Source organism: Aythya fuligula, chromosome 1 (genome assembly GCF_009819795.1).
Source record: "Aythya fuligula isolate bAytFul2 chromosome 1, bAytFul2.pri, whole genome shotgun sequence".
Lineage (NCBI taxonomy): Eukaryota > Metazoa > Chordata > Aves > Anseriformes > Anatidae > Aythya > Aythya fuligula.
This window is the reverse complement of record NC_045559.1, coordinates 46892464-46917202: the sequence shown is the minus strand read 5'-3', so window position 1 is coordinate 46917202 and position 24739 is coordinate 46892464. Positions and strand designations below refer to the sequence as shown.

Genomic DNA, 24739 nt, shown 5'->3' with positions numbered 1-24739 from the left:
AACTTCATTCGAATGTGGAATCTCATTGAGGAGTCAGTGTGCAGGTCCAAATGATGGCATCCTGAGCAGCAGGGACACTAACAGCCCGCCTGGTGTATTAATGTCATGTCTAAGCGCAGGCAATCTAAGCAGTTCTTATGGGCTGAAGTTTGCTATAATCATTGAAATGCTCTCCCATTTCTCTCTCCTTCATAGCTTGCAGCAGCCATGGCAATTAGTTCAAATAGACAGGACATGGACAGTACAGGAGGCCAACAACCAGCTCTTCTGTTGGCTGCAATCTCACACATTTTAAGGTACATTCTGTCGGGTATTCCACTGCCTAATTGCTGATGCTAGGGGAAGAGTGTAGGTGTGACCTTCAAGTTCTTGTTGGTGTACTAGACAAGTGAGTAATGTTAGAAGCTAAAATAGACTTTCAATTGGGTTTCAGTTTAGCTTAGCTCATGGTAAACATGCAAAACAGAACTTTGATTAGCACCAAGAAGGGAGGGTAATACCATTTTTTTTTTGAGATTTGGACATATAAGAGGAGATTCTTAACTTATGTTTTTGCTGTGAGACCATTGCACACAGAATTAATACCGTTTAAAGTGAAAAACAGACTTTAACTAGTGTTGTGGTTGGTTGCTCATTATTTATGATTAAGCAACCTGCACCATGGCTCGTGCTCTTTGAAGTATTACAGCAGTGCTAATTGTTTGGGAAGGAATAGTCCAGATAAAATCTTTCTATATGCACCTATGTTGCCATCTGCTGAGTTGTGTTACACCGTTTTCAGTATAATGCTGTGACTGAATCCTCTCGCAATGTGAGAATATACAGGTAAGCTGTTGATGTCACTGAATAGTTCAGTGACTCATCGTGCTAATCCAGCACACTCTGACAACTCTGTGTGCATAGGAAGGCGAGCTCCAGCTGCCAGTGTGAGCCACCATCACCTTGCCGTGCTTCAGGTCTCACAGAAGTTGCCAGCTGCCTCAGTTTGCCTGAGCAGAAGTGCCAGAATTGCATTTCCTTTTGTTTTGACCGGCTTCCTCCGTGCCCACAGCGTTAAAAAGACCCGCTTGTCTATCTGAGTTTATACTCTAGGAAAAATGAACAGGAGAAGATTAGTTTAGAAATTTGAATACGAAACCATTGAAAAGCAGCATTTGATACAGCTGATAGTATTAATACACTATTTAATAACTTATAGCCGCTAGCATAAGTTACAGAGCATTCAGTCTGCTGTCGCAGCACTGGAAGTGTTGGTACTTCAGCTTAAGAAAGGTGTACAGTGAAGGAAAAAGCATTGAAATTTGGGAGCAATCATCAGCATGCCAAATAAACTTTGAGGATAGCCACTGTTGCTGAAGACTATCATCTGGCCTCTTGTGTCTTTAGCCATTTTTTTGTTTCCATGCATATTTTCTCTGACTTTATCAGAGGCTGTCAGAGGGTTTACATAGGACAGTCAAATAATTGTGAACTGTGTCCTACTGATGCTGGCAAAAATGTAAGAGAAAGTCATATGGGGAAAATAAACATATAGAGCTGGCTTTGAAACCAGAAGTCCCTCAGATTGCAGCGTAGCGGACTGCCAGCATGCCACAGATGTGCACCACATGAGGAGACAGAAAGCAGCGTGAGGAGCCTGCATTCATTTTATGTCTGTCCCAAGGTGAATGGTTGGAGCCATTACGGGCTTGTGTAGTTCTGTTTACAGCTAGCGTTAGAAACAGTTGAGCAGGTTGTTTTTTAAAGCCCTTCACAGGGAGGCAGCTAGCCTAGCCACGTTTCCTCCTGCTGAGGGCTTCTACACAGTCTGATTAAAATGGTTTCTTGCATCCTTGTGCAAGGAATTTAAGAACTACATCCTTATGGAGAATCTGCAAACACCTGTGTTGTAAAGGTGGTGTCACCACACTTGTTGGCAGGCAACCAGACCTTCGTTGTAGAACTTTCTTCCTTTGGACGTCTGCCTCAGCCTTTCTTTGACTTCCTAAAAATTAAAAAAAAAGATAATTAAAAACTGAAAACATTGTATTTCCAAACATACCTGCTGGAACTGTTGCTGGACATGTGTACAAATGCTTTCTTTTCTGCAATGTAACAGTGCTAGCATGTAATATTTTGCTAGTTCTTGTTGCTGTCTGTCATGTTGCTGCTATCTGCAGGAGTCTGTTTATTTTTTTTAAATGTGCTGAGGCCAGAACAGTGGGTATTCTTGCTTGAGAAGGAAACCCTGCAAATTATTACACTTGACTGTAAATAATCTTTTAAATTATAATATGAAGAGAAGACTATTATGCAGGAGGTGCAGAGTAGGCATACCTCATGTGATTCTGCTAAGGACACCAGCCAGGAAAACCCTCTGTGCTTTTTTGGCACATCCCTACATCGATTTGGATTTGTGTGGCAACATTACTGTACTGCTGAATTGGATCGGAACTTCTGTGCCGAGGCACTCTGCAACTTTTTCTAATGTTTCCACTGGGTGGTGCTGCAGGAATTCCTATTTTTTTTTTCACTTGAATCTGCATTTCCCAGAAAGACGCCTCTGAAATATAATAGGAGGAAGTCCTGATTTAGAAAGTTTTTGCAGTTTCAACACAATAGAAGAACTTGGAGGATGCTCTGGCAGGAAACGTCCTCGTTGCTGGATGTGGAAAAATTACCAGCAGTCCGTATCATACACGCCGCCAGTCCCCCAAAGTGCTGTGGATGTGGATAGCACCATCAGTTTGATTTATTAACCTTTAACAGAGAAAGTTCTGCATCAAGTTAAACCAGGTATATTTACACACTCAGTTGTGAGCTTATTTTTTCCAGGCCAATTAAATTAGCGGCAAGATCTTCTTTGATGATGAGTAGTTGAAAACTTGCTACATAAACACATTGATATTTGTTTTTCCTCCTTTCTGGCAGAATCACTGACTTTTCACCAACCACATCCTATTTATCACCCTTGAAGCATCTCTGTTGAGAAACAAAGTGTGAGGCCTGACTCAGACTTTTGCCTTGGTCTTTCAAATGTTTTTTAGCAAACGCTTGGACAGATTTGGCAGTTCTCTTTAATCTCTTGTGATATACTCGTTATGCAGGCTAAGTTTCAGTGGAAAATGTTAGGTGGGACTGATTTTTGTGGTTATTCTACAAAAATACCTTTTCTTGATCAGCTCTCTTTTGCTTCTGTTATGAAACGCAAAACAAATAAATTTCTTTTTTTTTTTTAGAAACTAAAATGCAAAAGAGTAAAATCAGCGTAGAGCACTTGTAAGCTGTTAACTTTCCATGCAAACATTCGTCTCCGAACTATGTCAAAAATAAATATGGCTGAAACAGCTAGAGTCTGCCTTATTCTATATTTTTCTCAAAAAATATTATTTTGTCTTTGATCTTTGGCCTTGTGGAATTGAATTATTTTGGTCATTTCCAATAGAAGTGTTTTTTTTTTTGTGTGTGTGGTTTTTTTTTTTTTTTCTAAACTCACATAACTGCACGTAAGTATTATTATATTTTAAATGTGAGTGTCATTTACCAACCTCTCCATTTCTAATATTGAGAAATGGTGTTTAAAAACAAAAGGCAAAGCAGACGCGTTCTTTCACATGTTGTTGCAGTAGTCCTCTCAAGGGTTAAAATGAACCTGAGACACTTAGAAAAATAAAACCAGAGCTGCTATTACAAACTGGGACAGATGTAGGAGGCCAGGTTTCCTGTGGCCCATTTTCCAGTTTCCTGGCTGCAACCTGCAGAAATAAAGGAAGCCGAATGTGAACGTGAATGAGAACCTAACAATGCCCCACGTCACGCTGCTCCAAAAAACGTGCTGCTCGCCAGAATTAGGATTCAAAAGCAGTAAATGGATGCACAAAAAAATAGACACGCATTTCCCAGACTAGTTGAAAAGGAAAAATAAGGCATCTGTTGCAGAGAAATGCTGCGTGCTTGCAAAAGCACACGCTTCCCTGTAGGAGCAGTGTAAATGGAGGTGTGTGCCTGCTGTGGTGGGGTGTAAGAAAAGGAGCTGGATCCCTTACAGCTGCTTTGGCTGCAGAAGGAGTCAGCCGTTTTTTCATACACTGAGTGAAATTAATTTCCCTGCCCTGACTCTGCGTCTTAATCCTTTTCACATACCTGTCTGATCACCGGCTCTGTGTGACTACTTACAGTGCATAATGCTGGCTGACACTTTTATGTCTTCCTGATTTAATCGGTCCCCATTTTTTGCCCCCTAGTCCCTGGGCTCCCCAGGCAGTCTGTTCCACTCATCTCTTCCTCCTCATCCCCACGTCCCCTGACCTGCTGTGTGGCTCAGAGCCCCAGATGTCCCTCTGCAGACCCTCTGAAGTGACAGGGGACTGGTTTTGACCCTAATGCCTGGCGGGATCTCTGGTTGTAGACTTCAGCAGTGTGTCTCTATTTCAGAAAGGCTGATGGAGGAGCTAACATAGAGTGTGGAGAAAGGATTCAGGAAATCTCCCTGGCATATCTGGGAGAATGAAGGATGAGCATGCAGCTTTAACATAGTCATCTGGAAGCTAAAGACCTGTGAAGGCGTTCTGAATGCTACGGAGCTGCTTTCCAGCTTCCTTCCTTTTTTTTTTTTTTTTTTTCCCTATCTTTTCCTTTGCAAGCATCCTACAAAACTTAATGCTTCAAAGAGTATCCTACATATCTCACAGTTCAAGTCATAAATCTTTCTGATACTGAGCTTTTTATTTAGCTAGCTTTGTTTCTGAGCCTCGTGGTTTGCTGCTGCCTGGATTTAAGATGGCTTGGTTGTTTCTTTTACTTTTCCTGGTAGGTTAATGACTTATTTTTGGTAGCCTTAATGCCGCTTTACTGACATTTTGTCCTATAGAATTTTATATGCATTGTCTCGGTCAAAAAAGTGCTCATCAGCACACATACTCATGTCTTAACCATCTCTAGTGTAACTTTCACAACGTTTTCATAACATTTGCTCGTGCTGGTAGAAGTCAGTCTCCAGACACCAAGTGGAGAGCCAGTCTTTGGTATTTTCCCCCCTGTTTACAGGAAAATCAGATCTTAGGTGGGATGCTCACCCACGTGGATGGATGTGGCCTTCAGGGAGAGCTTTCAGTGCTGACTTTGCTGCTGCTCCAAGTCCAGGCATTTCAGTTAGGCCCTTAGTTTGGTTGAAACGAACAGGGGTGATATTACCAGCACAAGTATTCATGGTTGCCTCCTTCCCGCATCAGTCCTGAGTGTAAAATTTGATGTGTGGAGATCACATTAGATCACACTGCCACACAGTTGGTGGGCTTTTTACAGAGGGATGCATTTGAAGAATGCACATTGCACACAGATGGATATTAGTATGGTTGGCTGTCACCCTTGCCCAAGAAATAGACTTTCAGGAAACTCGTTTCTGAAACATCCTTTTGCCATGTGATACTGCACTTCCAAGTATAATTTTTATGGTGTAATCAGCTCTGCCACTGATTTTTTTTTTTTGCATCAGTTCTAGTGGAACTGATCACAAAGTAAAAATACCAGACTATTTAGGTGAGGTCAACCTAGCAAACTTTATTTTGTGGCTTAGAAAATATCTGAGTGTCAAATGCATTGTATAAATATTCAAAAAATGGTAACCACATGTTCAAGTTGGAGCATGAAAAAATAAATTCTGATTCTTCCATCTATATGAATTCCGATTAGACTTTCCATAGCACAGAATATTTTTCTTCCACAGGTTGCTTGTCTCATTCTGTACCATAGATGAATGTCACTGTCTGAATAAGGGATTTTTTTAAACTATTTTTCCTTTAATCCCCGTAATTCGGTATGTGGTTACATGTGTTATTTGCTGCCCAGAATTCAAATCCTGTCCAGAGCACAGAAGTAACAGAAATATTTATTATTACAATTTAATATTAATAGATAGTTGAATGAAATGTGAAATATATTCCCAGTAGGAAGTGATCACATCCTAGCACCCATTTCTGTCAAATTAAGGAGAAACATTGGATTCCTTTTGAGTCAGTAAAAGTTCAAAAGAATTAGAAAATACATAAATGAAATACAGAGTATTCTGAAGATTTCAACTCCTCTCAGTCATAATTTAAAATTATTTTTTTAGTGTAGTAATGTATTTTGGTTAAATTACATGGCCTGGGATACATCTGTCGGGTGATTCTTTTGCTCCACCAGTCAAATCAGGTGCAAGTACAGTGTGGGGCCACGCTGTCCACCCAAGAGGATAGTTAATAATTTGTGGAATGCCAAAATGGTGTCCATAAACAAAGGCGGGTTAATACTTCAGTTGACCTGATTGGAAATAAAGTATTTTGGACCATTTAAAAAACAATGCTATCACTGCAGGCTTGGATTTTTAGTATTCCCCTGCAAATCACATTTTAGAGAATGAAAATGAGGCACAAACATTAACACCAATTTACCAAATATATAATACTCCATTTGAAATGCCGGAAGCCTCCTTTTTTCATAATACTTAAAGAACTTACATTGCCATATATGCTCTGCAAAGGGTTTCCATTAAAGGTGCTTCCAGCTGTGAATATTCAGCGCTCAGCACATCAGACTCAGTGGCCTCACGTTGGGTGCTTGAGGAGACAAGGACAGGGAACATACAATTATTGATCAGCTGAAAATGGAGTTTGCTTGATCTGCCTTGTGTAGGAGCCACATGTGTACGGTTGCTCCAAGCTTGTATGGCTGTAAGTGGTGGCAATAACCTTTTGTAATGTAACCCGAGGGTAGCGCTGGGTGGGTGCCCACCCCTGTAGGGTGTTCTCCTCACACAGGCCTGTGCTGTTCCACAGCGTTATGCTACGGCTGGGCTGCCGTGAGGCCCACAGTTAGTAAAGGAAGTGGAATCCCAAACTGTTTACATTTGGTAAGATGATAACCATGGGAAAACAGGTTCATGATGGGAAGTGTAGTGCAGCGTTAGCCGTAGGTTAAGTGGGGAGTGTTCTTAGCCAGAGGTGGATGGGGATGGAGGAGCCTGCAACACAGTACCCTGTGCTGTGAGCTCAGTTCCACCTAAACTCTCTGAGGGGACGTGGTTGCTCATCATCTGAAGGAAGATGTAATTTAAGGTCTGGAAGGAGAGAATTGCATCTCTAAGGTATTACACTGTTTTGGGTAATGTCATAGGGGTAGAGTTTGTATTAGTGATTGGATAACTCTCTTCCATCTGTTAATTTCAGCTGTTAATTTCCTCAGCTGACATTACATAGACTGGTTTTGTATGCGTTTTTACAAAATTTTGAAGAAAGATATTTACAAGTTACTTCTAATTTTCCAGAGGGGGGAAGAAAAAAAAAAAAAAAGTTGTGTGCTTTCTTGTTCAAGAGAACTGTGTGATGTGAGCTGAAATTATGCAGGTACCTCTGTATAATACATAGTGTATAGAAACTGTGATTACTTCAGAGCAATATGGCTGCATATACCTACTATGTATAGTAGTGTAAGTTGCAAAACTTTAAATATTAATGAAAAGGTATGTATATGTGATGCCAATGAATAGGGATACTGTAATAGCAATGACATTGCAGATGATTAATCCACTAAGGATGTTAACACTTGCACTGATGGTGTAATTTAAAGGAATTTCTAAGACAGTAAAGCAAGTATATAGCATTCAGCTATTTTGAATTGTAGCTGTATATTTTTTTCTTGCTCTATGCTGGATATAGAGTGAAAAAAAATGCAGTGGAGCAAATGCAAGACCTTTGAAAGTGCCAAAGCATCCCTATAGGCAGTTCTGTTTCAATGCATTCTGGTCCTGTGAGGATTTGCCATCTCTTGAAGGTGTTGCGTAGTTGTGTTACACAGCTGGGTGTCAAGGGTGTAGGTTTCTGTCCTCAGTTAACCGATTCTCAGTTAATTAGAGAAGCAAAGCTTTTGCAGGGATAGTAAAACCATAGTTAATTCTGCAAAACCTTGTTTGGCGTGTGTGCTTGGAAATTATGTTGACTAAAGCAATGCTCCAAACTCTGTATTTTTGTGTAAAACTACAATATTCTCTTGTATCTTTACCTGGCTTTTACATGAGTGAATCTTACGCAATTTTTCTTCTTCAACTACTGTGTGGTGAAGGCAAGCACAGAGCAGCATCTGGTGAATTAGTGAGACAAGTGATTTCTGCTCTCTGGGGACGTACTGAAGAGGCAAAGAGTACCTCGGCCTCCTGCTGTACTGCTGCCTACAGGGCATAGTTAGAAGTCGTCTGCCCTCTGGTGGTCAACACACCAAAGGAAAGGTGAAGCAGGAAGCCTGACGTGTAAGAGTATATTAGGAAACAAAATGAGCAGGGAAGTTAAAAATGAAGAGTTTGTGTAAATAAAGACAAAAACATACATTGTTACATATTCAAAGGTAAGTCAAGTAATAATTAACCTCATTCACGCCACAGTGAATTAATCCAGTAGTGCTGGCATCTTTAAATCTGCATTTGTTAGATATAACATGAAATCTCAGAGTGGTTTGGGTTGGAAAGGACCTTAAAGACCACCCAGTTCCAACCCCAGGGACACCTCCCACCAGCCCAGTCTGCCCAAGGCCCCATCCAGCCTTGAGCACCTCCAGGGATGGGGCATCCACAGCTTCTCTGCGCAGCCTGTGCCAGGGCCTCACCACCCTCACAGTGAAGAATTTCTTCCTTATATCTAATCTAAACCTACCCTCTTTTAGTTTGAAGCCTTGTCCTATCACAACACTACCTGACACCTCCCCAGCTCTCCTGCAGGCCCCCTGTAGGCACTGGCAGGCCTCTGTCAGGTCTCCCCGGAGCCTTCTCAACAACCCCAACTCCCTCAGCCTGTCCCCACAGGAGAGGTGCTCCAGCCCTCTGATCAGCCTCGTGGCCCTCCTCTGGACTCGCTCTAAGAGCTCCATGTCCTTGTGCTGGGGGCCCAGAGCTGAATGCAGGGCTCCAGGTGGGGTCTCACGAGAGTAGAGTTAGAGGGGGAGAACCCCCTCCCTTGCTATGCCAGAATAAAATATCAAAAGAGGCCAAGAAAAAAATATCTGATACAATGCTAACATGCTAAGGCCGGCAGTGTTGTTGAAAGTGTGTGTGTGAGGGAGTATCATTTTGTAGTTCTGTGGTTCAAAAGGCCAATTATAGCTCTATCTTTATTACAATAATAAATTGTCTTCAGTGGTAGCACTCTCAAGTTAAGTTATGTACATGCCTGTGCTGAGCTAGAATATAGCCATTCTTACGTTTATTCTTCTGTTGCACCATGTGAACTAAGTGGGCAGTGCTTTCCTAAATACTTGCTGTATTTTATGTGTTGCATCAGAAAATAGCAGTGGAAAAAAAACCTACTGAAACGGGAGTGCAGGACTTGCAGGTCTCATGGATGGGCACAGTTGTGAATGATGTGGTTTTGTTTGCCAAGCTATGTAGGATGACTCTGACACAGAGCTTATTACTGAAATGAGTGTTGTTCCCACTCCCACCTCCCAGATGTTTTTCACACCATTGCTCTCCTTTGTCCCTTGTAGGTATGGAGAGTGCAATCACGCTGTGGCAGTTCCTTTTGCAGTTGCTGCTAGACCAGAAACATGAGCACCTGATTTGCTGGACGTCTAATGATGGCGAATTCAAGCTACTCAAGGCAGAAGAAGTGGCTAAGCTGTGGGGACTCAGAAAAAACAAAACTAATATGAATTATGACAAGCTGAGCCGAGCGCTCAGATACTATTATGACAAGGTAAATTTTGTTATTCTCATGCAGACTAAAAAAATAGAAACACTACCATTTAATATTTCACCTCTAAGTGGACACTTTTAAAAGTTCCCCTAAGTAGTTTTTACAACAGACAATACTGCTGAAGGAAATCACGGTGGAGGTAAGAGGGCAGCCGAACGATGCACAGGAAAACACTGCACATCCATTTCCTGGGGTGGGGGGAAGGTTTTCACCTAGGTTGACACTTACTGACGCTTTCATGTGTTTCTGTGTTTGGCTACCCAACATTTTCTGTAGCTTTTGACAACAATAAAATAACTGTTAATAACGGAGAACTGTTTGATTATTACAGCCTGCACAGGATCTTCAGGAATGCAGGGAGGTGGCAGAAAGCAGTAATGCTGTGGCAGAAATGCAGGGAGGTGGCAGAAAGCAGGCAGTGGCAGCTTTAGCATGGGGTACCACCTATGTTAGAGCAGGGAGAGGACACAAACAACCCAGCAGTATAGAGGGTGGGATGAGTTTTCAAAGTTTTCATGGGACACATCTTTTGGAACATAGATCCTGTTGCCCCATGTTTTAGGTAATCTTTCCTGAGCTTTCCAGTAGACCTTTTTTACAGTTGTACTGGATCTTAATATTTTTTAGCTGGAAATACAACATTGAAACACTTCTAGAATTATTCCGACAGTGCAGCATTACCTCACAAGAATCTCACTGTAACTCTTCATTTGTTATGCTCAGTGTTTCTAGGGTTGGGAAGTTTTCCACCTTATCATTTTAGGACAAAACATGTGTTAGCTTCAACAGTAGCCTAGTTTATATGCTGCTATCACTTAATTAGCAGCAGCATATGTGAGTGAGCACTGATCTGACGTTTAACTGGACGAAAGAGCAGAATAAGAGTAGCAAGCAGAAAGACAAGCAACTGGTCAGACGATGGGGGTCAGCAGGGTATTTTTGGGTGTATTTGTCAAGGTAGCAGTTTCATGCTGAGCTCACTTTGGGTGAAGATTATATTTGCAGTAGAATGTTAAATTTACTCCCACTTGTGAATTTATCTTCAGGATATCTCAAGACAAAATAATGGAGTGTGTGCTTTAGGCTGGGTTTCTTTGTCTGATTTATCTCCCCTTGCAAAACCTATTGAATTTTGCCCCTCCTTCATGTTGACAAAAGTGGCCATGGATACATCTGTTGAGGTTTGATAGAAGTAATTTGACCCAAGGAGCAAGCACAATTTAGGCAGCAACCTTGTAACTGGCGAGCTGTGGTCATTTTCTCCTCTCAGAAGTTGGTTACAGATAGGTAGCACAGGCATACACTTAGCGCAGTGTTGCCTGTTGGAGCTCTGTTTTCAACCTCTTTTTAAAGCCGAAATCTGAAATATATTGAACATAATAATCTGAAAGTATTTAGATCAATCAGTTTGCTTCAGATTTCCAGAGAACATGCCCATGCCCATAATCTAGGAGGAGTCAGTAGGGGGTACTGGTGGCTGGCACCTCTGAAAATCAAATTTATGGAGTACTGTGGGAGTTCACAGGATCACTCTCATGAAACCATCTTTCACTTTGACGTTTAGTCTAGCATGAACTAAAGTGGCAACAGTATAATAAAGAATACAAATATGAGAGTAGGAAGTAAGCAGAATTTACGTTAGATTGCAACAACAGAAAGATGATTGAAGGAAATCTCTCAGAGATGACAAGAAACTAGAAGGAAAAAATTGCAGAACACAACTTCTGAGCTGCTAAAATATCTGCATATTCACCTTTTTCAGTTTCAGGCTCAGAACTGAGCTCAAAGTATTGTTGTCATGTATTATTTTAGTGCACTAATTCTCAAAGTGTGCAGTGGGACTAAGTGCTGTGCAGCAAGTCCAATACAGCAACCAAAAACCATGTCGATTGCAAATTAACTTTGCACAATTTTCTGAGCAACATTTTTGTTCCTTGCAGTGGAATTTGGAAAAACACTGTATGAAACTGTAAGAATTTTCATTGCAGATTTAGAGCTCTAAGTTTTGCAATAAAATGTTTTTAGTATTTTGTCTGCTGTAAGTCAGCTTTTTTCACTTAACATCTTTCAAAGGTGGCCTAACTGAGAAGGCACAAAGGGATTCAGAGAGGACACTGCAGTGGCTGTTCCAGGCAGTTGGGATGATGAATTCCTCTTCACAAAGTGCTAAAAAGCTTCTGCTCAGCATGGGGAAATCCACTTCTTTATATGACTCCAACCCCTCTGATTATAAATTTGATTGGGATCAGTGGGGACAGAGAGCCTGCTGGTGAATGAACAGCACACCCAGACAAAGCCCAAATACACAGTTAGCGACTGATCAGACATTGCTTGAAAATAAGGGACAATAGAGTGTAGCGCTTGTCCTCTGAGCTCTCTCTGATCTCTTCAAATCAAAGGAATGTGATGGCTCTTTACTTGAGCCTCGCTTTCTTCTTTTGTCCCTAACCTATTTTTTTTTTTTAGCCTTGTACTGATTTCAGCTGCTTGCCCACCACCACCTGCATCACAGACACACACCTTTGTCACCTCCTTTGTCTCCACGCGTGCAGCACCTGCTGGAGGAGTGGCTGTACAGTCTCTTCACCTGGGTGTGGTGACTGCTCACTGTTCTTACATCTGCGCTCTCCTCCATCTGCTGATTTTACCTAGGTGTGGCACAAGGATTTTGGCCATTTTTCAAGGAGTTTTGCAGCCCAGTGGATGCCGGGGCTCCTGGGTGGAAAGGAGGAGAAGCTCTTCCTTTCCCATGTATTGTGGTCTGGGCTTGAACCCCAACCCAAAAATGTGCCTGGTGCTATTTAAGAGGAAGGAGCAACTCCTCTTTCTGCATGGGTTTGGCATGTTGTGTCCCACTGGTTCACAGGCAGTGCGGAAAGGTGGATTATTACAAGGGTACAGAAGGACAGGGAGCCTGCTGCAGGTTTCAAAGTGTGAGAGATAGTGGCATAAACCAGCAAGTTATGAATCCTGTTAGGCTGTCAGGGAGTGCTCAGCAGTGGATTCAGTCTTGTTGAATCAAATCCTCTGCATTTGATTCAGTTTATGCTGCAGAGCACAGAAAGGGAGGAATTTGAGGAGGGGAAGAAAGCCTCTGACATTTTTCTTTCCTTTCTGCAAAACAAAAGGGGAAGGGATGGTGAAGTGAAAGAGCCTGTCTTGGACTTCTGCACTCCTCTCCGCTGGGCTGTTCACTGATCTGCGGGACAGCCCACGAGCAGTCTGGACTCTGAGGTAGCCTTAAGGAGCCTTCTGAGATCCTTGTCACCTCCCACGCTGCTGGCAGTGATGGATGTGTTGGCAGCCCGATGTGCTGGGGCAAATGGGATGAGCATTGCGCTGCAGTCAGGAGCGGCTGCAGGAAAGGAAAGTGGCAGAACTGTTGGACAGCACCACGTTTGGGTTGTGGCCTTGTATCTACCAAGACTTCCCTACCTATAACCCAGATGATCTGGCAGCACGTGAGTTTGAGGGAAAAGCAATGATCTTTTAGTGGTGATGGTGGCCCACGGGATGGGCCTGTCTTTCTTGGGCTGCCCTCTGCTGCTGCATGCAGCTGACACTGAGCTCCATGGTTTTTCTTTGAAATCACTGTGGAGAAATAAAAACTGATCGGTGGATAAATGGAGGTTTATAAGCACTGCCATTTTGCTCGGGGGGAACGCTGCCTTGTTAAAATTCATCATCTGATTCATCTTGAGTTAAAAGCAAATTAATTCCAGTGCTGGAGAAAAATAACACAATTAGGACAAGTTCCTCAGCTTGGCTTTGAAAGCAAGCATGATGTGCCGTTGAGGCTGATGGCTGGTTTTATGTTAAATTCACACACAAAGCACTCCAGGAAAGGTGCTTTGTGGCATGTCTCACTTGTAATTTGCTGCTGCGTTTTTGGTCACTTTAGGTATCCGTTTCCCTCTTCATTTGTTACCCAAGTTCCCCTCCCCCCTTTTTATTTAATGTATTTCCTTGGTTGCCTTAACAAAGCGATGGCACAGATGGCAAATAACACTAAGGAAAGGAAGGCTTCCTGCACCATCTCTACCTACAGCTTGAGCAGCATGTCCGTCATAACACACACTGGGGACAGGCAGAATCCTCTTGTAATGCTTCCAGGCAAGGAAACCCTTCACATATATGCTCGTGCAGAGCTCTTTTTCTTGGTGTGCAAAACCAAAATAGCTTTTTAAGTCGTATTAGTGCCTTTCTTATGGGTAAAGTTGCCCAGGTACTCTGTTATTTTGATAACCAAATGATAGATACCTTTTGAAGTCTCTGGAGGTTTCAGGACAGGTAAAGGTCCCCATGAATATTACAAGATAACATTACAAGAGAGAAGCAAATGAGTTTTCCCCACAAGGTGTGTGGTTTTTGTTTTTTGTTCCTTTTTTTTTTTTTTTTTTTTTTTTTTTTTAGGGAAGAGGGACAAATGCAGGGAATTGCCTGCAGATAGCCCCATTAGTAGGATGTTACAGTTGTGGAAGTCAAGTCTTCAAAAATTAGGAAAGTTAAGAAATACCAAAGTCATAGTTCTCTGCGTAACTTCAATGTTTGCATGAGTTATGCTGCATCTTTAATTACACAGTCATATATCGCTGTGACAAGCACAACAATTCAATATTTTTGCATCCTCTCTGAACAGGCTGTGGCCCTAGGCTTTATTCAATGACTGCTATTCAATCTGTCTTCTAAAGACAGAATAAATCATTTTAACTTCGGTTAATGGCTACCCTCTTATTTAGATGGGCTGGCAGCATGATATATAGTACATAAATAATAAGGCTTCTTGTTTATGCTCAGTGCAGCAGAAGGCACGGAGCTTCTCAGGTGCTCAGGCTTCTGAGGTGCCCGTGGCCTTCCCCTCCCTCCCTGTCACAACAGGTCAGAGCCCATAGCCGGGTCACTAACTCCAATTATTAATGCCCAAGTGTGGGTGGCAGCGTGAAAGAATTGTCTCAGGAAGAGGGTCTCTTGCTTGGTCTGCTTGCAAAACTTCAGGATATAAAGAGGTAGCAGAAATTATTATTTTACTTTTGCGAAGGACTTCCCTTGAGTTAGCTCAGGGAAAAACAGAAGGTTGCAGTGATGCAAGCAGTATGACGGCGCTAGCGTGCCAGCTATGCGTTTTGCAGTGGTACAGGTAAGAGGTATTCTGAGGAAATACTTGAAGGATCTTTAGAAAATAGCTTTATGGAGAACTGAAAAGAGCTTCTTTTGAGAGCAATAGGTGGAAGTCAAAAAAGTGCTTGTGTAAAGTGACATAAAAGTGGTTCATGGGTGCTGTCCTCAGGGAAAGAAGGGAGTAAGGAGTTTGATATGGAGTAGGAGGTGATGGGTAGAGGAGGAAACCAAAGAAACCCCCAGAAGGAATGACAACTAGTTCTTGTTTGCTGTGAGAGGAAAGGGAAGCCTAGTAAACTGCGGAGAGAGCAGAGAGCCTGCCCAAAGCTGCGAGGCAGAAGCGTGCTCTTTGCCTTCCAGGTGGGGTGAGGACAGACCGACACCCAGCTTGTGAGAGCCGTGCACTCGCGAAGGTCAGTGCAGGTGCGCAGTCAGCTTTCACCTGTGCCTCCATCAAAAATCACAAAAAAGCATCTGGCTTATGCACACACAGTATAATAAGTGTAAGAGCATGAAGTATGATAAGAGCCTGCCTGCCTGCACACGCTGACGTGGACATGTGCCCCATTTTTTGGAGTGTTGCAGCCACAGCTACCTCCTGCCAGCTTACGTACTTCAGGCATGGGAGTGTGAATATTTCCTAGCTTCCTGCCTTGTTTTTGTGCTGTTCATGGTAATTTTGCCATTCAGAAAGAGGAGGCAATTATTCCACCCACAAGTTCTGGTAGAATCTTAATCATATGGAAGACAGAGGGAAGACTTCATAGCCTAAATATCCCCACGATGTTGCATCCCTGCAACTCTCAGAGCCAGGGAACTTGTGACACATCCAAATGTGAGTTAGGTGCAGCAGCTCTGGCCCTTCTTTCCCAAGCAGAGTCCTTTTAGCACCTAGGGACAAGTTCATCCAGTTCTGACACAGATTTTGAGATCTCAGGCACCCTGACTCAGTTCCTGGGAGGAGGAGAAAGTGCCCCAATCTGTCTTCCTGCCCTGGGACCCCTTGTCAGTCTGAAGTTCAACTGGGAACTGAGTCCCAGTTACAGCTCATGCTCCTAGAAATTCCTGCAGCCAGCAAACTTGTGGGCTAACAGGTTTGAGTGAAGCCACTAAAATCCGTGCATTGCACTGGTAGCATAGTTATGCTTTAACTCTAAGTGACTTGAACAGGGAGTCGGAGAGCTGATGAAAATAAAAACACAATAATATGATAGAGGAACTGGAGCCCGGATTGCACTGATACACAGAAAAATGGGGAAAAAGAAAAACAAAAAAAGGAAATCCAGAGGTCATGCTCTGTTGAGATGGACAAACAGTTCACGTGTATATTGGCAAAAAGTGTATTCCAAAAGTAGTGCATGCACAGTCATCACAACCCCCCCCCTTGGCCACACCATAGCCTGGGCCCCAGCCCCCTGGCATGCTGGTGGGCTGGAGCCAGGCAGCGACGTGCCCAGCCGGCAGTGGCAGCCTTCAGAGCGCAGCACGATGGAGGACGGCCACCTTTGCTGTGGTCACCATTTCACAGGCTGGGACAGAGGAGGGGAAGCGTAAAGGGAGCAAGGGATTAAACCCGTCAAGATGCACACAGGAGAGGGGAATTCCCAGCCCCTGCCCTCTTCCAGAGTCAGAGGGTGATCTTAAGAAGTTTTTAAGCCACCAGTTCTCCTCCCCAGCAGCTGCACTGGCCTGGCAGTCGCCGTCCCCAGCAGCAGTCCTGGAGCATCCCACAGCCCTGGCCAGCAGCCCCGGCACTCACTGCCAGCCTGCTCATGGGTGATGTCCTTAGAAAATCCAGACAACAGCAAAAAAGGGCTAAAGGAGCACATACGCCTATTGTCCTGCTACGAAGTGGTCTAGTCTCCCTGCAAAAGCAGTCCTTAATGTAAGGAAACCTTCATTGCCTTTTTAACCCAAAGGTGGAAAAATCCCATTTGTCATGATGCCCATCACTGTCCTCCCTGGTGTGAACCATCTTCTGCAGCTCAGAGTGTTTCTGACAGATCACGGAGGTGATGGTAAAAATAAGCTGCTTTTTACCTTCACTTCAATTATTTGTCAAAAAAATTTCAAAATGACAGCAGCATTTCAGAGGCAGTTAATTAATTTGCATCTTTATTTTCTCTTACATGTTGGAGATTTCCTCGGGCTCCACGTTTAAGAGAAACCTGCAAAATGCTCGAGGGGTTTGCACTTGAATCCTTTTCATCTGCAGCCACCATTAAGTGGGCTCGCCGCAGGTGTATGGAGACAGAGGAGCCGCACCAAGAGACCTTCTGAAAATATGACTATATTTAATAACAACAGAGGAAGTATAAACTCACCAGCCCATTCCATTGCTTTTTATAGCAATGCGCCCCTGTTTGAAGCCTGCACCAGTTGCACCCTTCGATATATTTAATCCTGTCCTTTTAGGAGTCAGCATTTTCCAAGTAGAATCTCAGTTACCTGTGCTTGATGGAACAATGACTCCAAGGGATGGGATTATTTTAAGTTAAAGTGTATATATTAAAAGAAAAAAAAAATCCAGCTAGGATGTTTCTTCTCATATGTGAATGATTTGAAGGTTTTGTGTTTATAAAGAAAAATATAAAATTGAGTTCATAAATGAAACCACACAGAAAATGTGTGTCCATCTAATGTTTCACCTAATTAGCACCCCCCAAAAAAATCTAGGTCAAGGCCAAAGCTATGGGAATTAAAGCTCATGCAAAAATTAGATTCTGTGGGCTAAATATGTGTCCTGAAATGTTGGAGTGCATGGCAGGATCACCTGGGTGGGCAGATGTGAGTACAGCTCAGCTTGGAAGAGGGCAGTTTTGTGCCTTTACCCTGAGCTCACCAAGTTCACTTCTCCCTGCTGCAGATTCCACTTGTAAGCTTGGGCAGCAGCTTTCGCTATGCTGCAGCTCCTGGCCTAGGGAGAAAAGCTACATCCCAGGGCTCGCTGTGGGATTCATTTTGTATTCAGGAAGGTGTCTGAATGAAGTGCCAGCATGCTTAGACAGAACAATTATGGGGTGGAGTAGTTCAGTTGAAAGACAGAAGACAATCTGATACAGAACTGCAGATTCTTCCTCGTAATCAGCCTTCATTTTGTGATAAAAAAAAAAAAAAAAAAAAAGAAAAGATGTACCTCAGGCACTGTGAACACCCAGAACTAGAACTTGTCCATATATAAATAGGTAGGATGTATTCCTTCCTTCCCCTTCCCCCTCCCCTTCCCCTTCCCCCTTCCCTTCCCCCTCCCCCTCCCCCTCCCCCTCCCCTTCCCCTTCCCCTTCCCCTTCCCCTTCCCCTTCCCCTTCCCCTTCCCCTTCCCCTTCCCCTTCCCCTTCCCCTTCCCCTTCCCCTTCCCCTTCCCCTTCCCCTTCCCCTTCCCCTTCCCCTTCCCCTTCTCCCTTCCCCTTCCCCTTCCCCTTCCCCTTCCCCTTCCATTTTCTCTTTTTTCTTTTTCAATCAATACATACTTTCTCTACTGGTCTCAGAATCTCTCGCTGAATGTAAAAAAATAGATTGTTAGGAATTATGTAAATATTTACATGCCCTAACGTACGGGACAGCACGTGTCTGTTTGCAGAGTACTATGGGGAGGTACAGCAGGTGTGTGCCCCACAAGGGGGTCAAGTCTTGGAATGGGTTTTTAAGAGGACGCTCCCGGAGAAGCTCTGCAGCAGGGGCTTCAAGAAGAGAGAATCACAGTCGCTCCTGAAACCTCAGGAAATAGCGCTCCTTGTTTTTCTGCAGTATCAGTAGCCAGTCTAGACTGATGGAGGCCTGGAGCTAGCAGAGGGGATACGTCAGGACACAAGCGATTGCATTTGTCATGGATGTATCTCAGGACTGCTGAAAGAAATGCAGTCACCGTCGGTGCACGTCAGTCCTGCACGTGGGCAGGAAGGGAGGGCTATGGACCAGAGCAGGCAGGCTGTGCTTGCTTTGTCCTTTGCAGATGTTTCAGGAGAGGGTTTCATACTCCCGAGCAATGGGTCTGGGTTTTGGGAAGCACAAATGAAGGCGTTTGCCTCTGTGGTGAAATCAAATGGCTGTGGCTTGAGCCTGCAAGGTGGCAAAACTGTTTGTACTGTATAGAAATCGTTCCCAGGGTGCCCCAGATGAAGCGGGAGGAAGCCAGGCCCCAGCAGCTCTTTGTCACCTGATGGTGGGGCCTTGTCTGGAGGAAATGGCCTCCGTAGCTGAGCAGGAGCATGGGGATGGGTCGAGGGGCCCTGCTCAGCCTGAGGCGGTCACAGTGCTCCCCTGCCCTTGTGAGACCCTTCGTGTTTGCTGACCCCAAGATACTGATCTTCCTAGCGTCTGCTTTTGTACTTGCAGAACATCATCAAGAAGGTGATCGGACAAAAGTTCGTGTACAAGTTTGTCTCGTTCCCTGAGATTTTAAAGATGGATCCACATGCCGTGGAAATCAGCAGGGAGAGCCTTTTGCTGCAGGACAGCGACTGTAAGATGGCCGCCGAGGGCAGGGAGGCGCACAAGCACAGCTTGTCGGCACTGAAGAGCACAAGCCGCAACGAGTACATCCACTCTGGCCTCTACTCCTCGTTCACCATCAACTCTCTGCAGAACCAGCCAGACACTTACAAGCCAATCAAAACAGAAAAACTGGAGGAGAAGTCAGAAGGGAACACACCGGTCGAAGAAGTGCGGACTGTCATAAGATTTGTGACAAACAAAACAGACAAACAAGTTATGAGGCCCATGGTGTCGTTGCCTTCCACCTCTGAAACAGCAGCTGCCTCTGCTTTTCTCAACTCGCCTGTATCAGCCAAAATCTCCTCCTTAATGCTACCAAACAGTGCCAGCATTTCATCTCCATCGTCATCTTCCTCCAGGTCGCCGTCCCTGTCTCCCACCTCGCCCCTCCCTGCGGAGCACAGGAGCCTCTTCCTTGAGTCCAGTTGCCACGACTCAGATTCCCTTGAGCCGCTGAACCTCTCCTCAGGCTCCAAGGCAAAATCGCCATCTCTTCCCCCAAAGGCTAAGAAACCCAAAGGCTTGGAAATCTCAGCCCCACCTATGGTCCTATCCAGCACCGATATCGGTTCCATTGCCCTCAACAGCCCCGCGCTTCCTTCGGGATCCCTGACTCCAGCTTTCTTTACTGCACAGGTAAGCCCTGCCAGCCTCGGGTGCTCTTGCCTTAGCCAGCTCTCCCTCAGTTTGGCCAAGGCCAGTAGTGCTAGGAGCTTGTTGTCATCTGGCAGCACGTGGGGTAGAGGAAGACACAGCCCAGGTCTGAGTGGTGCGTGGAGAACGGGTTCCTCACAGCACCGCGCTCCCGGGGTGAGCATGAGCATGGAGAGCAGCACCACAGGGTGCCTGGGGGATGCCGAGATGGGCAGCCGCTAACACGAGCAAATCTCTTATAAAGGGAAATCAGCCTCCAGGTCTGCAAAACAAGCAGAAAAAAAAGCCAGGAAGAAAAACACAACATAGGGGTTTTGTAGCTCAGAAACTGAGCGTGCGTGCTGTGGGGTGCCTGGTTAGATTTCTCTGTTGGCTGTTGTATCCATTCAAAAAGGGTGGCATTTTCATTAGGTTTCAAATAGGGAACAAATTAATTGGTTTCTAAGACAGGCTCTTAAGCCAGTTTTGATTTCCAAAGTTTTACAGGTCCACAGAATACTTGCCAGAGCTGCCGTTCAGTACAGACCTACTGAATACCTGGTAGGTTATCCTGTTCTTATAAAATAGCTGTCCATTAATCATTTATTTGTGGTAATGTCAATGAGTTCTCATTTGCAAGCAAGCCTGTGGAAGAAATCTAGTAATTTAGAGGGCAAGAGGAAAATCACATAACAGAGAGTGAGTGATCTGGTGTGTTCACCTCTTCGCTATTCTGAGTGGTGTTGTGTGGCCTCATGGCTGTGTCCTGGGGCACCCAGTGCACCCGCACAGCGTGATGCCCTCCCCGCAGGAGGCAGAGCAGCGACCAGCACGCTCGGCCAGCACAGCTTCTCCAGCCCGAGCTGGTTGTGGGGCAGTTCACACACCTGCAGGCCACCAAGATACAGGGCTGTGCCACGAAGGAAGAGGGATCTGTGGGCTGCTGCCTGCCATTTGTGTGCACCGCCAAACCTCCCAGTGCTACTGTGCACAGCAGGAAGAACAGGAGTGTGGCAAACCAAAACAGAGGTGCATTGACAGGCTTGTATGGCCTCGATCTGTGGCGTAACCACAGTAAGTAGTTTGCTTGCGGGGAGCAAATTTCACAAATCCTATCAGATGCCAACTAGACACAATGACAGCGTGTGATTACAAGCTTGCTTTAATTTGTTGCTACCCCAGAACTCAGTACGATGAGTGATTTCTGTCCTCATTTTGTGATTGTTCCTTTGAACACTTCGTTTTCTCATTCATCTCTAAACCAGAGTACTTACTACTCCTCAGAGTCACAGAAGGGAATTATGCTGCTGTTGCCCTCCTTCAGAGGGCTTCAGAGAGCTTCTCATTTATCACATTTTGCTGGTCAGGAGCAAAGCCCTCAGGTGGAGGTAGCCCCGTGGAAGAGCACCTGATTTGCACAACCAATTCAGAATAGAGAAGTGAGATCTCAGGACACTCCGCACAATGCTTAAGTGAGAAATGGCAGCTTTTCTTTTGGTTAGCTTTCAACGAGAGCTGTTTAGATTTTGTTCCCTACTTGCTCCACCACTAAACCATGCTACTAAGTTCTACATCTACACCTTTCTTGAAGACCTCCAGGGGTGGTGACTCAACCACTTCCCTGGGCAGCCTGTTCCAACGCCACAAAACCCTTTCAGTCAAGAAATTTCTGCTATATTTCTAATTTCAACTAATTTCTCCTAGTTGTCTTTATCTGGCAGCTGGGAGGGACAAGGAGGGCTGTGCTCACATGCAGGCTTTTGCAGAGATGTCTGGAGCTGGGAGCATTGCTGCTGAGCTTGGAAGCTAGTTTATAAAGAGGGTTTAAGCAGGCACTTCCTGCTGGTTTTCACATCCAGCGCCAGAGGTATAGCTACATGAGGGCAGAAAAGGAGGGATACACCAATTTCCACATGTAACTCGAGGCCGGCCGGTGCTGTGGTGTGGTTTACGCTTGTTTCCTCAGGTGGCTTTGATGCTTGCCTGATGGTGACACTGAGAACACCCCCGGAAGGCACTGTGCTCTTTTCACATGAAATATTAACAGATTCGGAGGCTCGCTTTGGCTGGCTCTTGGCTCTGGCACAACTTGCAGATACAAGTGCTCTGACAATCAGAAGTTTCCCAGGACAAGCAGACTTTTCCTTTCCCTGCAGTACCACGTTTTTGTTGCTGTGGACACAGCTGTGGTTTCTGCCGCGTGGTGCTGCAGAAGGAGGGAGATGGCAGCGCCCTTCCCCTTCGCATCTCCCCCTCTGCTTTTTTCGAGATGCCTCAGAGAAATCAGCCACTTAGAGAGCAGCCAGGCTCTCAGATACCTCGGGACAGAAGCACTGGAAGGCCCTCGAGGCTTGCTGCTCCTCTTCTCTCCCTTTCTTCTCCCCTGGCGCTGTTACCCTAATTGTCTGACCCTGCTCTGAACTCGGCTGCGAGCACGTCAGAGCAGGACCGTGTATTGCGGGGCCTCTGCACAGGGCCTCGAGCAGCACAGCGGATCCCTGGGGTGCTGCTTTGCAAGTAAAACACCCGTCGTGGTCTGGAGCAGAGGTAACCTGTGCTACCTGCCGCTCTGCTGCTGCTCTTCACAGCGACCCAGCAACAGCAGCTGGTGGGCTGGGTGGTGAAGCGAGACCCCAGCTGCATTGGCCACGTGTGGGAGGCAGAGCTGGCATTTCTGGCCAGGCAGGTGGCTGGCAGACACCAGAGTGCACGACCTGCTGGCCACTCCTTGTCTGCTGTCTTCTCTCTACCTGTTTTAAAGGCTGCCCCAGCACACGCACCTGCTTGCTAAGTGTGTGCCCGAATTCCATTAAACGCCTTGCTGAATGGGACCGAGCTTGGTAATTGGCATCGAGATTACTGTGGAGATGAATTCATTATGCCAAATACTTTGTTCAGAACTGTCACATCACTTTCATGTTCTTCTTTGTGAAGATAAAAGTTACTCTGGGTACGGAATAATTTATGTGACTTTGAACAGGGATTTGCATGTCCTTTAACTCCACCAATTGTGCTCTGGAAGTGCTGAGAGTATCCGCAGCTCTCGGTGTGCACCGTGACATTGGAAGGCACCATCCCAGAGTTGGAAAAACCCTTGGGTTCGTAGTTTTTGGGTTCTTAGTTGTCGTCAGCTGTTGTGAATGCTGCAGGGATGCATCATGAGGTGTTTTTTTTTTTGTCTTGCAGACCCCAAATGGATTATTGCTGACCCCAAGCCCGCTGCTGTCTAGCATTCATTTCTGGAGCAGCCTCAGTCCCGTTGCTCCTCTGAGTCCTGCCAGGCTGCAGGGACCAAACACTCTGTTCCAGGTAGGTCTTCCTAATGCAGGGGGTTCGTGTGTGAAAATGCATGTGGAAGAGACATCAGGGGAACATCTCACATCTCACATTGGTCTGGAGCTTTTCAAATGGTTTGAGAAAATGCAGGAGTTGGTGGGCATATTTAAGAGAGGCCTGTTTGCTTACACCCCCTTGGCAGCACAGCCAGACCCTCCTGGGCAGTGTTGGTAGTGCAGCAGGAACGTACTTTTTGGATGAAGGAAACAGAAATAAATGCAGGACCTTAGGATGAGTGTGTAACTGAGCCCCCAGGGCTTTGGGGAGAGAGCACCGTTCAGGCAGGGACTGGCCAGGAGAGCAGTGGAGCGAGGACTCTGGAAAAACCAAGATCAGTTTGGGCCTCTTACAGCAGGTGGGCATAGGTTCAGCCTTCTGTAATAATGAGATAGTTCTCTCCCAGGAAGACAGGACATGGTTGTATTTAAAGGAAGGGCACTCTGAACCTGAAGGCTCCGTTTCCAGTTCTCCGGTATCCAGGTGTCCACAGACTGGTTACTTCAGCTCTCTGAGCACTACCTTTCCATGTGTAACAGGAGAAAAGCAGCGTTGTCCTCTCTCGTGGATACTGGGAGCAAAAACAAATAATCTCAGTTTTCTAGCAATGCAATAAATCGGAAAGGTATTAAATAAACAGTGATGGCTGCAGAGCTCAGGGGCAGCATTTGTTCGAGGCTGAGGAAGGGGATCATGGGGATGGTGCTAGCAGCTCCAGCTGCCACGAAACAGCTGATTCATTCGCTCACAGAAGTTACGCTGATCAGCTAATTGGCAGGAAGCACAAGAAGCTGGTGGCAGGCCATGTGGCTGCAGAAGGCAAGGAAACCCTTGGAGCAAAATCCCCAAATGCTGTGACTGACCAGCACCAACACAGGAGGGGGCTGCTGCGGAGCCGAGACCTGCTTTTAGTCTCTGAACCTTGCCGGAGCCTCTGGGGCTGGGCTTCAGCTCAAGAGCTCTGCTCAGGTGGGGTGAAACAGCCTTCTGCCTCCAGCGGGAGCCCTGCAGCTGCTTTTGTTTTCACCTGAGCTGAAAGAGCATTTGCTTGGCATTAGAGGAGCCAAAATCCTGCGAGCAGCTGGAGGCCGGTGCAGCGCTGCAGCTGGGCCTGCTGACTGACACGGGGGTGAGAGCAGGCCCCGGTATGTCATCTTCCAGTTGCCTGCTGCTTCTTGTGACAGTGCCGTGCCTGGCACTGGCTGCAGCTCTTCAGCGTTGGTATTTTTGTAGTCTGAGGACCAGGATGGGATCCATCCGCGTCCACAGTCTGACTATGACCACACCTATGGGAGTGTGGTCCCTGCCTTAACGGGCCAGGAAGAGTTGTTCTGGCACTGCTGGGCACAGCTACATGGATGCTCCCTCACCGAGCCCATGGATGCTTATTAACTGCTAAAAATCCTCCTTCAGTGCTTATGAGGTGAAAGCAACCCCCAAACACCACCGCCCGTGCCCCCTTC

General features: G+C 45.4%; 1 protein-coding gene across 2 annotated transcripts in view; it reads left to right on the top strand.

Moving 5' to 3' along the window:
- The window catches only part of ELK3 (ETS transcription factor ELK3), a 34344-nt gene that overhangs the window by 6608 nt on the left and 2997 nt on the right, over positions 1 to 24739 (top strand). Inside the window, exons 2-4 of one of the 2 annotated variants that reach the window (XM_032207999.1) lie at positions 9490 to 9698; positions 19152 to 19946; positions 23130 to 23252. In XM_032207999.1, coding sequence (XP_032063890.1) covers positions 9492 to 9698; positions 19152 to 19946; positions 23130 to 23252 — 1125 coding nt within the window. In that variant the 5' untranslated portion in view covers positions 9490 to 9491. The remainder of the gene's footprint in view (positions 1 to 9489; positions 9699 to 19151; positions 19947 to 23129; positions 23253 to 24739) is intronic. The other variant, XM_032208001.1, reaches the window with a different exon arrangement.